At 39.2% G+C, this 14,472-nt stretch overlaps 1 protein-coding gene across 1 annotated transcript; it reads right to left on the reverse strand.

Annotated features, from left to right (window-relative positions):
- Nucleotides 1–272: 272 nt before the first annotated feature.
- Nucleotides 273–13,358, reverse strand: LOC117812311 (polysialoglycoprotein-like). Its single transcript, XM_034682997.1, has 5 exons — nucleotides 13,304–13,358; nucleotides 4,220–4,517; nucleotides 3,812–3,874; nucleotides 3,032–3,679; nucleotides 273–290 (listed from the first exon to the last, which is right to left on the reverse strand). The coding sequence occupies exons 2-4, from the start codon at nucleotides 4,515–4,517 to the stop codon at nucleotides 3,063–3,065; spliced, it is 978 nt and encodes a 325-aa protein (XP_034538888.1). The 5' UTR covers nucleotides 13,304–13,358; the 3' UTR covers nucleotides 273–290; nucleotides 3,032–3,062.
- Nucleotides 13,359–14,472: the final 1,114 nt, after the last annotated feature.

The following is a 14,472-nucleotide window of genomic DNA, read 5'->3' on the forward strand; positions in this document are numbered from 1 at the left end:
TAATCTTTGATTTAAAAGAGGTGAGAGTTGCAGCAGACCTGCAGCTTTCAGGGAGTTTGTTCCAGATATGTGGAGCATAATGACTAAACGCTGCTTCACCATGTTTCGTTCTGACTCTAGGGACTGAAAGCAGACCAGTACCTGATGACCTCAGAGGTCCAGATGGTTCATAAAGTAGTAGCAGATCAGAAATGTATAGGGGAGCATGTAGATGTTGAATAGCAGAGGCCCCAGAATGGATCCCTGAGGTACTCCACATACGATTTTCATCCGTTCAGATGTGTATTTACCTATAGACACAAAATAGTCCCGGTCATTTAAATAGGACTTAAGCCAATTTAGTACTGCACCAGAGAGTCCCACCCAGTTTTCAAGTCTGTCCAGTAGTATCTTGTGGTCAACTGTGTCAAAAGCAGCACTAAGATCAAGTGATACCAAAACTGAAATTTTGCCACTGTCTGTGTTTAAATGAATATCATTGAGGACCTTGACTAGAGCGGTCTCTGTGCTGTGATGTGATCGGAATCCTGATTGGAAGACATCAAAATAGTAATTTATCAGTAGATAATTGTTATATTATTGAAAAACAGCTTTTTCAATAATTTTACTTAAAAAAGGGAGGACTGATATCGGCCTATAGTTGTTCATTTCTGATGTATCTAAATTGTTCTTCTTCAGCAGTGGTTTAATTACTGCTGTTTTCATGGCCTGGGGGAAGACACCTGAAAGAAGAGACATGTTGACAATTTGAAGCAGATCTGAGGTCATGCAGTCTGAAACCTTTTTGAAAAATGTTGATAGTAGAATATCAAGGCAGCAGGATGATGATTTCAAATGTTGTACTATATCTTGTAGGTTTTTGTAATTTATTGGATTAAAATGTGTCATAGTGATTGAGTTGTTTTTTGGTGGACACACAGATAACACATTCCCAGTACCTCATACAGTAGTGCTGACTGCTTGTCTGATTTTCTGATTTTTGGCAGGGAAGAAAAATGCAAATTCATTGCAGGCCCTGGTAGATAAATGTTCAGAGGCCACTGGCACAGGGGGGTTTGTTAGCCTGTCGACTGTAGCAAACAGGGCGCGTGCATTATCTTTGTTTTTGGTGATAATGTCTGAGAAGAAGGTCTGCCTTGACTTTTTCAGTTCTAGATTAAACATGTGAAGTCTTTCTTTATAAATGTGAACCTGAAGCTTTGTTTTTCGCCACCTGCGCTCAGCTTTTCGACATTCCTTTTTTTCATGTTTGACCTGCATGGTATTCCTCCAAGGTGATTTGTTCTTATTGGAGACCACTTTTACTTTAGTTGGTGCAATGGAATCAATAATGTTTGTAATTTTTAAAGTGAAATCTTCTACAAGTTAATTTGCAGAGAACCTAGAGAGGGGGGTTGTGGAAGAGAAAGCCTGAATAAATATATCACTGGTACTTTCAGTAATGTAACGTTTTGAGATAACCTCAGTTTGAACATGAGTGTTCACAGATAAATCACTTTCAAAGAAAACACAGCAGTGATCAGAGAGAGCAACATCAGATACCAGAACCTTGGAAATGTTTAGACCCTTGGAGATAACCAAGTCTAGGATGTGGCCCCTGTTGTGTGTGGGCTGCGTCACATGCTGAGTGAGTCCAAAGTTGTCAAGGACATAACACAGTTCTTCAGTCACTCTGTCCTCAGGTTTGTCAACATGGATGTTAAAATCACCAACAATTAAAACAGAATCGAAGTCGGTGCAGATAAGAGACAGTAGTTCAGCAAGGTTATCAAAGAAATCAGTACAGTATTTAGGTGGTCCGTAAATATTGAGAAATATAGACCGAGAGGATGTATTTAACTGAAGAGCCACATATTCAAAAGAAGGGAAATTTCCATAAAACACCTGCTTGCATTTGAATAACTCATTAAAGATTATACTAACACCTCCTCCTTTTTTATGAGTTCTAGTCTCGCTCATGAAAGAGAAGTTTGGAGGGCATGATTCAATGTGTACAGCTGCACTGTTATCTTGGTCTAACCAAGTCTCCATTAAAAACATGAAATTATGATTGTGTTTAATAATAAAATCATTTATGAAAAAAGATTTGCCTACCAGAGACCTGATATTTAATAAAGCTAAGTTTAGTGAGTTAAAACCAATTGTGTTATTTTTTACAGCTGTTTGTGGCTGATGAAGAATTGTAGCTAAATTTAATAAGTTGGCAGATGTAGTCGAGTATCTTCTGTTTGTTAGCAGATTTACCCTTTTTCTATTCCTGCCAACAAAGGAATTGTGGAGGCTACCTGAATTCCACAGGGCCCCAGCTTTTCCTGGTTGAAAACTTGGATTATATCAGCTTTGAAGCCTGGACCCGGCACATATCAGTTAGAGTAAGATGAGTTTTCAACACAGACAAGATTTGTTGAATTTACACTACTAGAGTGATCCATCATTATTTGTATTAGTTTTACTTCTACTTAATAATGACTCTGTGTGCACAAGTGGAAACCTCCAGTGTTTCAAATGAAACCAATGCAGAAGTACCAAACACTTCAGGTCCTTCAGTGTTGTCCCAAGGATGTCATGAAAGAAGGACATTTCTCATGGAAACACAGGCAGATTTTGTCCTATGAATGCAAAGTTTAAAAAAAATTTTTTAATCTCAGTGTGCCTTATTTTAACAGACAGCTTTATGGCTCTGTGGAAATGGTTGACATGGAAACTGTCGGAAAATAAGCTGTTTGGGCAGCATGCAATCACAACTACAACTGGCACCTGCCTCTGCCAGTCAGTTAGAAGTAACTTTCTAGAGAGTCAGTGTTTGAAATAATGACCTGGTTTGCTGTTGTAGCTCATAGAAGCATGAGTATTACTTTCAATTTATTTTTTAACCAGCTGGAAATTTTTTTGCAGGTTTCTACTGACAGAGGATAACAGAAAAAAAATATATAGTTTCATAGAAACATAGTATGCACTGTCTTTTCAGTATGAGAGTATCTGTTCACTACTTCTGTTAATTATTTTACTCATTAATCTTATGTTAACATACCAGCCGCAGAAGGTTCACTTTTGGCCACCTATCAAGAGTCAGCTGCAGGTTTAGTCTTCTTATCCCCTGGTCCTGCGGCAGCTGCATGTTTAGTCTTCTTATCCCCTGGTCCTGCGGCAGCTGCATGTTTAGTCTTCTTATCCCCTGGTCCTGTGGCAGCTGCAGGTTTGGTCTTCTTATCCACTGGTCCTGTGGCAGCTGCAGGTTTGGTCTTCTTATCCACTGGTCCTGTGGCAGCTGCAGGTTTGGTCTTCTTATCCACTGGTCCTGTGGCAGCTGCAGGTTTGGTCTTCTTATCCACTGGTCCTGCGGCAGCTGCAGGTTTTGTCTTCGTATCCACTGGTCCTGGGGCAGCTGCAGGTTTGGTCTTCTTATCCACTGGTCCTGCGGCAGCTGCAGGTTTGGTCTTCTTATCCACTGGTTCTGTGGCAGCTGCAGGTTTAGTCTTCTTATCCACTAGTCCTGTGGCAGCTGCAGGTTTGGTCTTCTTATCCACTGGTCCTGCGGCAGCTGCAGGTTTTGTCTTTGTATCCACTGGTCCTGTGGCAGCTGCAGGTTTGGTCTTCTTATCCCCTGGTCCTGCGGCAGCTGCAGGTTTGGTCTTCTTATCCCCTGGTCCTGCGGCAGCTGCAGGTTTGGTTGCTGTCCCTGAAAAAGAACAACTTTATAAACTCATAGGCAAATGAAATTAATGATTTTGAGACCTGGTTGGCTGTTGTAGCTCATATAGAAGCATTAGTATTAGTTCTGTGAGGGCGGACTGCCCGTGTGTTGACGTACCAGCTGCAGGTTTCTGCTTCTTGGGGACCAATCCTGTGTTAGCCACAGCTTGGCTTGCCATTGCTAAAAAAGAAGAGAGAGGAAAGTTAATTTCCTCCTTAATTAAAAAAAAAAAAAAAAGACAAAACACCTCTTTAACTTTCTCTTGTCTGCAGAGATGCAGTTTTTAAATGACCTGTCAGTAGTTCTCTTCATTTTAGTTGTTTCATCATGTTTACTATGTCTGCACAACCTCTAGTGTTTTCTCCGGTGAGAGATTACAGCAGACAGTAGTGATGAGAAGTTACCTGATAAAGCTGATATAACTGGTAACATGACTGGAACTTTTCAACTGCATGTTTTTATATTTGTTTTGATCATTTTTACAGGCCTGAGTGGTTTAGTTTTTTCATTTGATTATGAACTGACCTTTTTTTTTAAGGCGTTCTTTCTTCAGTTTTTCTACATGGGGGCGCAGATAGACCTGGACGGCTGCATCATTCCTCGGTAGGTGCTTCATCACTTTCTCTATCACAGAGATGGAGCCCTCTACTCCATAGTGCTGGATGATTATTTGAGTCATTTCCACTCTGACCTTGTCTGTTTTCAATCCTTGAGGGATTTTGTCCAAGTAGAACAACATCTTCATGTATTCCGACTCAGTCAGCTCCTCCATGATGGAGGTCAGGTCTTTTTTCCACCTCAACTCAAAAGCCTTCAGTGACATCTGAAAGACAGAGAGGAAACAAACCTATTTGTATATTTACTCAGAGACAACTTTATTGATTAAAAATGGTTTTATTCCTTCAGTTGAAAATGGTCTCAGGTTCAGGTTCAGGTTCAGGTTCAGGTTCAGGTTACTTTATTTGTACCCGTAGGTAAACTTGTTTTGCAGCCAGTGAGATGTTAGGTCAATACAAAATTACAAGATAGATGTCAGACAGAACAAACTACTTAATGTGCAAAACATACAAAAATATCCTAAAACCAATCTAACACTAAAAATGGTAAAATGAATAGACAAGATAAAATGATAAAAGTGCTAAAGGTTCCATTTAAAATGCATATCAGAGAACAGTCGACCAATAAAAACGATAGAATCACATGAATAAATAAGACAATCTGGGCTCAAGTCATAAAATTGGAGGCTGACTGTGTGAGAAAATAAAAGCTATTGCTAGTTCAGCTCAGTGATAGCAGCAGGAACAAAGCTTTTCTTGTGACGCTGTGTCCTGCACCTTGGGACTAAAAACCGTCGTCCTGAGTGTAGAAGCTGGAAATCACTGTGCAGAGGGTGTGAGGCATTATTTAAAATAGAGGTGGCTATCCGCTGTAACTGATTAGTGTACAGGGATGCTGTGGATGCCTGTGGCTCACCAATCAACTTGCTTGACCATTTAACAATCTGGTTTAATGAGTTCCTTTCCTTCAGAGAGATTTGGCCAAACCATGAGACTAAAGAGAAGGACAAAACAGATTTGATAAAAGCACGTAGAACATGGTCATGATTGTTCGATCAATGTGAAAGAAAGCTAGTTTTCTCAAGCAATGCAGAGGCTGGTGAGCCTTTTTACACACTGCTGCACAGTTTGCCTCAAAGTTCAGTTTCATGTCAATGACGGTCCCAAGGTATTTTTTGTAAGTTTGCACAGACTCGATAGGCTGACCCTTGATTTGAGTCACTTCACTCATGTGATTATTCCTTCTGAAATCAATGACCATCTCTTTGGTTTTAGAAACATTGAGCTGGAGGTAAGACTCCTCACACCACTGAACAAACTGATCAATGAATGGACAGTGGCTGGTTTCACCATCATAGAGCAGACTAACAATGACAGAATGATCTGCATGCTTTATAATGGATCATGTCTGCTCTGACACATATTAGTGTAAAGGATAAACAGTAGAGGTGACAGCACCGATCAGACAGAGTGTCATTTACTCTAACTCTTTGAGTCCTGTTGGTAAGGAAGTCAAGAATCCAGCCAATAACATTGTTACTTAGCTCAAACTGCTCTAACAGCCTTCTGATCAGAAGGTGGGGCTGGATTGTGTTAAAAAGCAGAAGAGAAGTCCCAAAGAGAAGTCTAGCATGTTTCCCATTTCTGTCCAGATGTTTATAAAGCATATTAAGCAGGGTTATAGTGGAATCCTCCACTCCTCAGTGAGGCCTGTATGCAAACTGCATGGGGTCTAAAACATGTTCAGTTTGCCTCATAATCTCAGACCTGACCAATTTCTCCAGTATTTTAATTAAAATCGAGGTCAGGGTGATTGGCCTGAAGTCATTCAGGCTTTTAGGGCAGCTGGATTTAGCAACAGGGACCACAACAGCATCTTTCCAGAGGTTAGGAACATGCTGTGTCTGCAAGGACTTGTTAAAAATACCATGAAATACAGGACTCAGTTCTTTTGCACAAAATTTGAGTAAGCGGCCACATATATTGTCAGGGCCATATTTCTTGTTTACTTTTACACCAAGGAAGGCTTTCTCAACATCTTTGAGCTGAATGGTAAGGTGCTGCTCATCTTTGAGTCTGTGACTCAGCTCCTGAATCTCATTGCTGAAATCAAAGGTATCAAAACTGCTTTAAAACCATCTAAAGTAACACATGTGCTGCGCTCTGTATGTTGGAGCCCGGCTATAGTTTTCATACATGTCCAGGCTGATCCAAGATTGTTTGCAGACATCTTATTCTCCAATTCAGCTTTATAGTTCTGTTTTGCTTTTAAAATTTCAATCTTCAGCTCTTTGTTGGCTGAGTGCTGATCAAGAACTGTTCCTTGTTTAAAAGCATCTCTCTTTCTGTGTAAGCAGGACTAAACTGCTTTGGTAACCCATGGTTTGTTGTTAGTGAATGTTTTTACTCGCATGCAAGGGATAGTCATGTCCCTGCAAAAGGGGACATTTGAACAAGTTACATCCACAAGAGAGTCCAGATCCTCGCCACAGGACTGTGTAAAAATGTCCCAGTCAGTACAGTTGAAACACTCCTGCAAGCAGAGTCTGTTAACTCTATAGCTTCTAAAAATGAGAAAACAAAGCTATTATTATTATTGACTGTGTAAAACATGGATGTTGTCCCATTGACATCCCCCCGGGTTTTTGTTAAGGTGTTTTGAAGCTCAAAGATGGCAGTCGCCATATTGGAAAAGCCGACTCAACTAGCATATGTGTACGGATTAACTCGTTGCCTTTTTTCAAAACCGCCTGCTACATACTACCTACGATGTAGTATGCAGTACGTACTACATACTGCATTTGAAGGTAGTATGTAGTATGACTGTTCTGTTGCATCTGTTCTGCAGCAGATTGTTTGCCCTGTGCATTGTGGGAAACAGTTCACGAAGGATACTGGCCCGCTGCGTACTGAGAAATTTTCTTGAATCAGTACGACATCCGCGTAGTTTTGGCATACTGCAGATTTTGCTCTTGTTCACAGACTGCATACTACATACTGATTTTTTGCCAAATTAGTACGTACTACTAGTAGACTGTTTTTGAAACCGTCTGCTACATAATACCTTCATACTGCGTTTGAAGGTAGTATGTAGTATGACTGTTCTTTTGGATCTGTTCTGCAGGATGCTGATTTAGGCATTGCTGGATTTCCGGTTTTGGAAAACAGAATTAAACAATGGCCAAGCTGATAGAGAAACTGCTTCTTAAGTATCACTTATGATTTAAAAAGTTAAGAAGTGTTTTATATAGAATTTAATCATTTTCACAGCACCTTAAAACAAAGTGCTCCACTTCATAAACGGAAAAAAGAAGAAGCGGGACGTTAGCGCTGTGCATTGTGGGAAACAGTACACGAGGGAGCATGTAGACGCAGCATTGACTAGCTGGGTGGTACGTCAACGTCACCGCCATGTTGCATGTGGTAATCTGTAAACACGCGCACAATATGTACGTAGATACATGCCTCCCGATTGTTGTTATACGATCTTAACGATCTTAACGATTTAAATTTGACTTATTACCATTAGCAGAGCTTTCTAAATATATGCAACAAATGTTTTGTAGAAATCTCCACAGTGTTAACGTTACCTTTTAAAAACTCATTCACTTGGTTCATGCCGCTGCTTCCCTCTTTTGTGTGTTTCGATCATAGACTATAAATAATGGACGTAGTATCCGTGATGTCACCCATCTGTTTCTGAAGCGCTGTTTTGAGGCTGATCGTCAACAGCAGTCATATTGCTGCTGTTGAGCAATTGTGACGTAAAGAGGCGGACTTTGAGCCTCCTAGCCAACAGCTACAGTGTTCCCGCCTGTCAATCAAGTCAGCTGTGCCTCTCATTGGAAGACTCGTAATCTAAATAACTTCAAAGTTGCCGCATTAGAAAAAAATTCACCCCCTGACTGTACAGTGTGAGCCAATCAAGAAATGAGCTATCCAGACTACACTTGTCTTTTGTACCAGGCTGTAAACATGTTTATTTATGCAGTAAAGATTGGCTTTTTTGAATTTGTGTGTATGTGGTTTCCGGTTCTTCCAGAACCAGCCTCAAGCGGATCCCCGATGAATTGCAGTTTTTAGCACTACCGCATTGGTCTCATATTTTTAGACCGGATGTTGCTGCTTGGTTTTGATGCTTATTTATGCCCTAGATAATAAAGTGTACTGTTTTAACCCCTAACAACTTAATTTACTTGATTTATTTTATGTATTTGTTATAATTTATTTATTGTGCTGCATATTACTTATCTTTTGATATTAAGTTGTATTCCCTCTAAATGTTACCATCGGTGGGGGTGGGGTATTTCTATTAATCAGTATGTGTCATCACTGGGAATTATTATTATTGTTGTATTGGACAAATTCATAAATTCAACGGGGCACCTGTTAAACGTTCTGTCACTCACCCTTCTTAAAGTCGTGCCTACATTTTATTTGATTTCACATACAGCAGCTGTCTGTTATAAAAGATCAGTATAAATAAAGTAATCTTAGATTTTGAATCACTTTGATGTGTTAGGTATTAATTATTACAGTCATTTTCATCCTGTATTTGCAAGAGTAAATCCCTTCACTTGTTCAATCGGTTTAGATATCTCAAGCACTGATATAAAACCTAATATATGGACAACTGACCTTAATACAATGAAATTAAAAAAGCAATATTTTTCTGCGGGGGCATACGGAGGCCACAGAGCAGTGGTATGAAAAAGAGAGAGGGAAATGGAAACGAAACGCACGAACAGCACTGTTTGTGTACAACGGCACAGACCGTGCAGGAAGGCTGAAAATATGAAATCAAAATGATCAAATATTTTGAGCAGGTTATGGATACATGTGATCAAACTAACAAGAGTCAACAGAGCTGTATGGAAATAGACTATTACTGGGTGGTTAATGTGATAAAAAATTAGTAAAGTGATCCAGTGGCATACTAAGACTGTTTGAGGGGCAGGGGTGAAAACGAAAAAAAAAGGGCACCTCCTTTCAAACCCTTGTATACTCACAGATTAGGATTCAATTAAAGGTAATGATTCAGTGGTACCAAAAGGGAGTCTGGGGGTCCTCCCCTGGAATTTCTTTTAGCATCTAACATTTAATTCCCTGCATTCTGGTGAAAATGTATGGGACAAATTGTGGGGGAAATTGAATTATGAAAAAAGGAAAAAAAACTACTATTTATTTATTTCTATATTATTGATTATATTAAAAAATGAACACAACATAACATACCATAATTAACTACAAAGGGCATACAGAGGCCTTTTTTTTTTTTTTTTTACATTGAACTCCCTGGAGGGGCATCCAGAGGGCACTTTATGATTTATACATTTGAGGAGCATCCAGAGGGCACTTTATATGATTTATACATTTGAAGAGCATCCAGAGGGCACTTTATATGATTTATACATTTGAAGAGCATCCAGAGGGCACTTTATATGATTTATACATTTGAAGAGCATCCAGAGGGCACTTTATGATTTATACATTTGAGGGGCATCCAGAGGGCACTTTATGATTTATACATTTGAGGGGCATCCAGAGGGCACTTTATATGATTTATACTTTTGAGGGGCATCCAGAGGGCACTTTATATAATTTATACATTTGAGGAGCATCCAGGGGGCACTTTATAATTTATACATTTGAGGAGCATCCAGGGGGCACTTTATAATTTATACATTTGAGGAGCATCCAGAGGGCACTTTATAATTTATACATTTGAGGAGCATCCAGGGGGCACTTTATAATTTATACATTTGAGGAGCATCCAGAGGGCACTTTATGATTTATACATTTGAGGAGCATCCAGGGGGCACTTTATATAATTTATACATTTGAGGGGCATCCAGGGGGCACTTTATAATTTATACATTTGAGGAGCATCCAGAGGGCACTTTATAATTTATACATTTGAGGAGCATCCAGAGGGCACTTTATATGATTTATACATTTGAGGGGCATCCAGAGGGCACTTTATATAATTTATACATTTGAGGAGCATCCAGGGGGCACTTTATAATTTATACATTTGAGGAGCATCCAGAGGGCACTTTATGATTTATACATTTGAGGAGCATCCAGAGGGCACTTTATGATTAATACATTTGAGGAGCATCCAGGGGGCACTTTATGATTAATACATTTGAGGAGCATCCAGGGGGCACTTTATATAATTTATACATTTGAGGGGCATCCAGGGGGCACTTTATAATTTATACATTTGAGGAGCATCCAGAGGGCACTTTATAATTTATACATTTGAGGAGCATCCAGAGGGCACTTTATGATTTATACATTTGAGGAGCATCCAGAGGGCACTTTATATGATTTATACATTTGAGGGGCATCCAGGGGGCACTTTATATAATTTATACATTTGAGGAGCATCCAGAGGGCACTTTATATGATTTATACATTTGAGGAGCATCCAGGGGGCACTTTATGATTTATACATTTGAAGAGCATCCAGAGGGCACTTTATATGATTTATACATTTGAGGAGCATCCAGAGGGCACTTTATATGATTTATACATTTGAGGGGCATCCAGAGGGCACTTTATATAATTTATACATTTGAGGGGCATCCAGAGGGCACTTTATGATTTATACATTTGAGGAGCATCCAGAGGGCACTTTATGATTTATACATTTGAGGGGCATCCAGAGGGCACTTTATGATTTATACATTTGAGGAGCATCCAGAGGGCACTTTATGATTTATACATTTGAGGGGCATCCAGAGGGCACTTTATGATTTATACATTTGAGGAGCATCCAGAGGGCACTTTATGATTTATACATTTGAGGAGCATCCAGAGGGCACTTTATATAATTTATACATTTGAGGGGCATCCAGAGGGCACTTTATGATTTATACATTTGAGGAGCATCCAGAGGGCACTTTATGATTTATACATTTGAGGGGCATCCAGAGGGCACTTTATGATTTATACATTTGAGGAGCATCCAGAGGGCACTTTATGATTTATACATTTGAGGAGCATCCAGAGGGCACTTTATATAATTTATACATTTGAGGGGCATCCAGAGGGCACTTTATGATTTATACATTTGAGGAGCATCCAGAGGGCACTTTATCCGATTTATACATTTGAGGGGCATCCAGAGGGCACTTTATGATTTATACATTTGAGGAGCATCCAGAGGGCACTTTATGATTTATACATTTGAGGAGCATCCAGAGGGCACTTTATATGATTTATACATTTGAGGGGCATCCAGAGGGCACTTTATATAATTTATACATTTGAGGAGCATCCAGAGGGCACTTTATATGATTTATACATTTGAGGAGCATCCAGAGGGCACTTTATATGATTTATACATTTGAGGAGCATCCAGGGGGCACTTTATAATTTATACATTTGAGGAGCATCCAGAGGGCACTTTATGATTTATACATTTGAGGAGCATCCAGGGGGCACTTTATATTTTATACATTTGAGGAGCATCCAGAGGGCACTTTATAATTTATACATTTGAGGAGCATCCAGAGGGCACTTTATGATTTATACATTTGAGGAGCATCCAGAGGGCACTTTATATGATTTATACATTTGAGGGGCATCCAGAGGGCACTTTATATAATTTATACATTTGAGGAGCATCCAGAGGGCACTTTATATAATTTATACATTTGAGGAGCATCCAGAGGGCACTTTATATGATTTATACATTTGAGGAGCATCCAGGGGGCACTTTATAATTTATACATTTGAGGAGCATCCAGGGGGCACTTTATGATTTATACATTTGAGGAGCATCCAGAGGGCACTTTATATGATTTATACATTTGAGGAGCATCCAGAGGGCACTTTATGATTTATACATTTGAGGAGCATCCAGAGGGCACTTTATATAATTTATACATTTGAGGGGCATCCAGAGGGCACTTTATGATTTATACATTTGAGGAGCATCCAGAGGGCACTTTATCCGATTTATACATTTGAGGGGCATCCAGAGGGCACTTTATGATTTATACATTTGAGGGGCATCCAGAGGGCACTTTATGATTTATACATTTGAGGGGCATCCAGAGGGCACTTTATGATTTATACATTTGAGGGGCATCCAGAGGGCACTTTTTTGAGTTTTATACATTATGGGGCACTCTAGCGCAGTTTCTTTTTGACATGAGTACCCCCCTGAGTACACCACTGAAGTGATCATATTGAAACAGTAATAACAGTTTAACAGTAACCTAATGCGCTTTTTTTTTTTTTAAATAACATAAAATTTTATTTTATACAATTAAAAAATGTCTATAATTTCAATCATTGAGTATACCTATCATTCCAATGCCAAAAAAGTAGACTCACTGCCAGTTGCAGCCTTTAATTAATTTGATGACTTCGTACATTTTTCTTCCTCTTAATAATTGTCATTTTTAGTACTTACATTGATTTAATGTAAAACGGTTCCTCAAAATGAGTTGAGTTGAGTTGAATGCAAAAGTGATTTTGTTTTTCACAAAAAAACTGTCAACTTGTATCAGGCTCAGGCGACTGATTTGATTTTAGGTGAGGTGATTTTAGTTTCTTGTTTGCTTCTCGGTGTTGATGCTTAATGATACAGTAGGCTCCAATACCACAGAACACTCTAGTACAATTAAATCAAACCGATCGATCAAAGTTCAGCCTTTTCCGCCTTGAAAATGAAATCACACTTCAATCAAACGTTTAGGCTGATAAAACGCTTATTCTACAAGGTCTATTCAACATAAACGACACAAAAAGATACAGGCTAAACTTACTATTATAACTCATCACTGTTCAGCCCCACAAATAAGAACTGTATCGTTTTTTTAACTGTAAATCGCTCTTCTATGAGCGGTGCGCGTCCCACCGTAGACTACATGAGGCGGGCACCTGACTTCCGGCATATCGAGACATTTAGCGCAAACTTAAAATGAATGCAAATGCAATGTCCCCACACTGAAACTCCTGACTCCTGAAACTTTGGTTTCAATACAGCGACTTTCTCAACAAACATAATAACAATGAGTTATGTTTCTTTATTTACCTGTGATCAGTTTTGTGCTGTGAGCTGAAACAGCGCTGGTCCAGTTATCATCGGTGTGCGTGTGTGTGTGCGTGTGTGTGTCCGTGCGTGCGTTTATGTGTGTGTGCGTGCGTGTGTGTGTGTGAGAGAGAGAGAGAGAGAGAGAGAGAGAGAGAGAGAGAGAGAGAGAGAGAGAGAGCATGTTTTCTGATGATTTTGTTGATAATATTTTTTAATAAAGTCAAGTAGAAATAAATGTTTGTTTTCTTCAAGTTTATTCTTTCAGCTACCTGCATGTCAGGTGAGTCGTTTCTCCCACCACAGGTAGGTGAAAGAACGATTCCTAAAGATGGTTATCTGAATGGATCAAATTCAATCACTTATTTAGGTTGAGAGAGAGCCCAGAGTTTGGACCGAGACGTGAAACAGGTCGAGGCAACAATCGAAGGTCTTTTGACAATCGGGGAAACTGAGCTTTCTGGAGCACCAAAACACTTTAGAAACAAAAAATAGTAGTTTTTCACTTTTTTCGTGTTGTTTCACTTCAGAAGACAAAAATCACTTTTTCATGTTTTTTTCTCTTCAAAAGCAAATATTTCATGTTTCTTCGCTTCAGAATTTAAAAAAATCACCTTGTCATGTTTTTTGCTTCAGAATCAATTTTTTTTTTTTTTTTTTTGTTCATGTTTTTTTGCTTCAGAAACAAACATTTTCAATTTTCAATTTTTTATTTTCGGAACAAATTTATTTTGCTTCGCAAGAATTAAAATACACTTTTTTTTTAATGTCTTTTTGCTTCAGAAGCAAAGTTTTAACCTATTCATGTTTTTTTGCTCTAGAAAAAAAAAATACACTTTTTCATGTTTTTTCACTTCGGACCAAGCGGCAACCTCCAGTCAAAAAATATGAGTCCAATGCGGAAGTGTTAAAAACTGCAGTTCATCGAGAATCCACTTGAGGCTGGCTGCGGAAGTACCGGAAACCACATTAGGCGTTTTTCGACCACAGGAACTTTACCCCTGAACTACGGACTTTACCCCTGAACTACGTGCGTTTAGACCGGAGGAACCAGGGTCTAAATTTGGTTCAGGGGTAGATAATCTCCACCATGAAAAGCCCCTGCTTGGGGGGTAGTACTTTTCAAAGGTCCTGGGACTTTTGGTTGAACGTTACGGTGTTTGTTGAGTTTA

This window comes from Notolabrus celidotus, chromosome 5 (genome assembly GCF_009762535.1).
Source record: "Notolabrus celidotus isolate fNotCel1 chromosome 5, fNotCel1.pri, whole genome shotgun sequence".
NCBI lineage: Eukaryota > Metazoa > Chordata > Actinopteri > Labriformes > Labridae > Notolabrus > Notolabrus celidotus.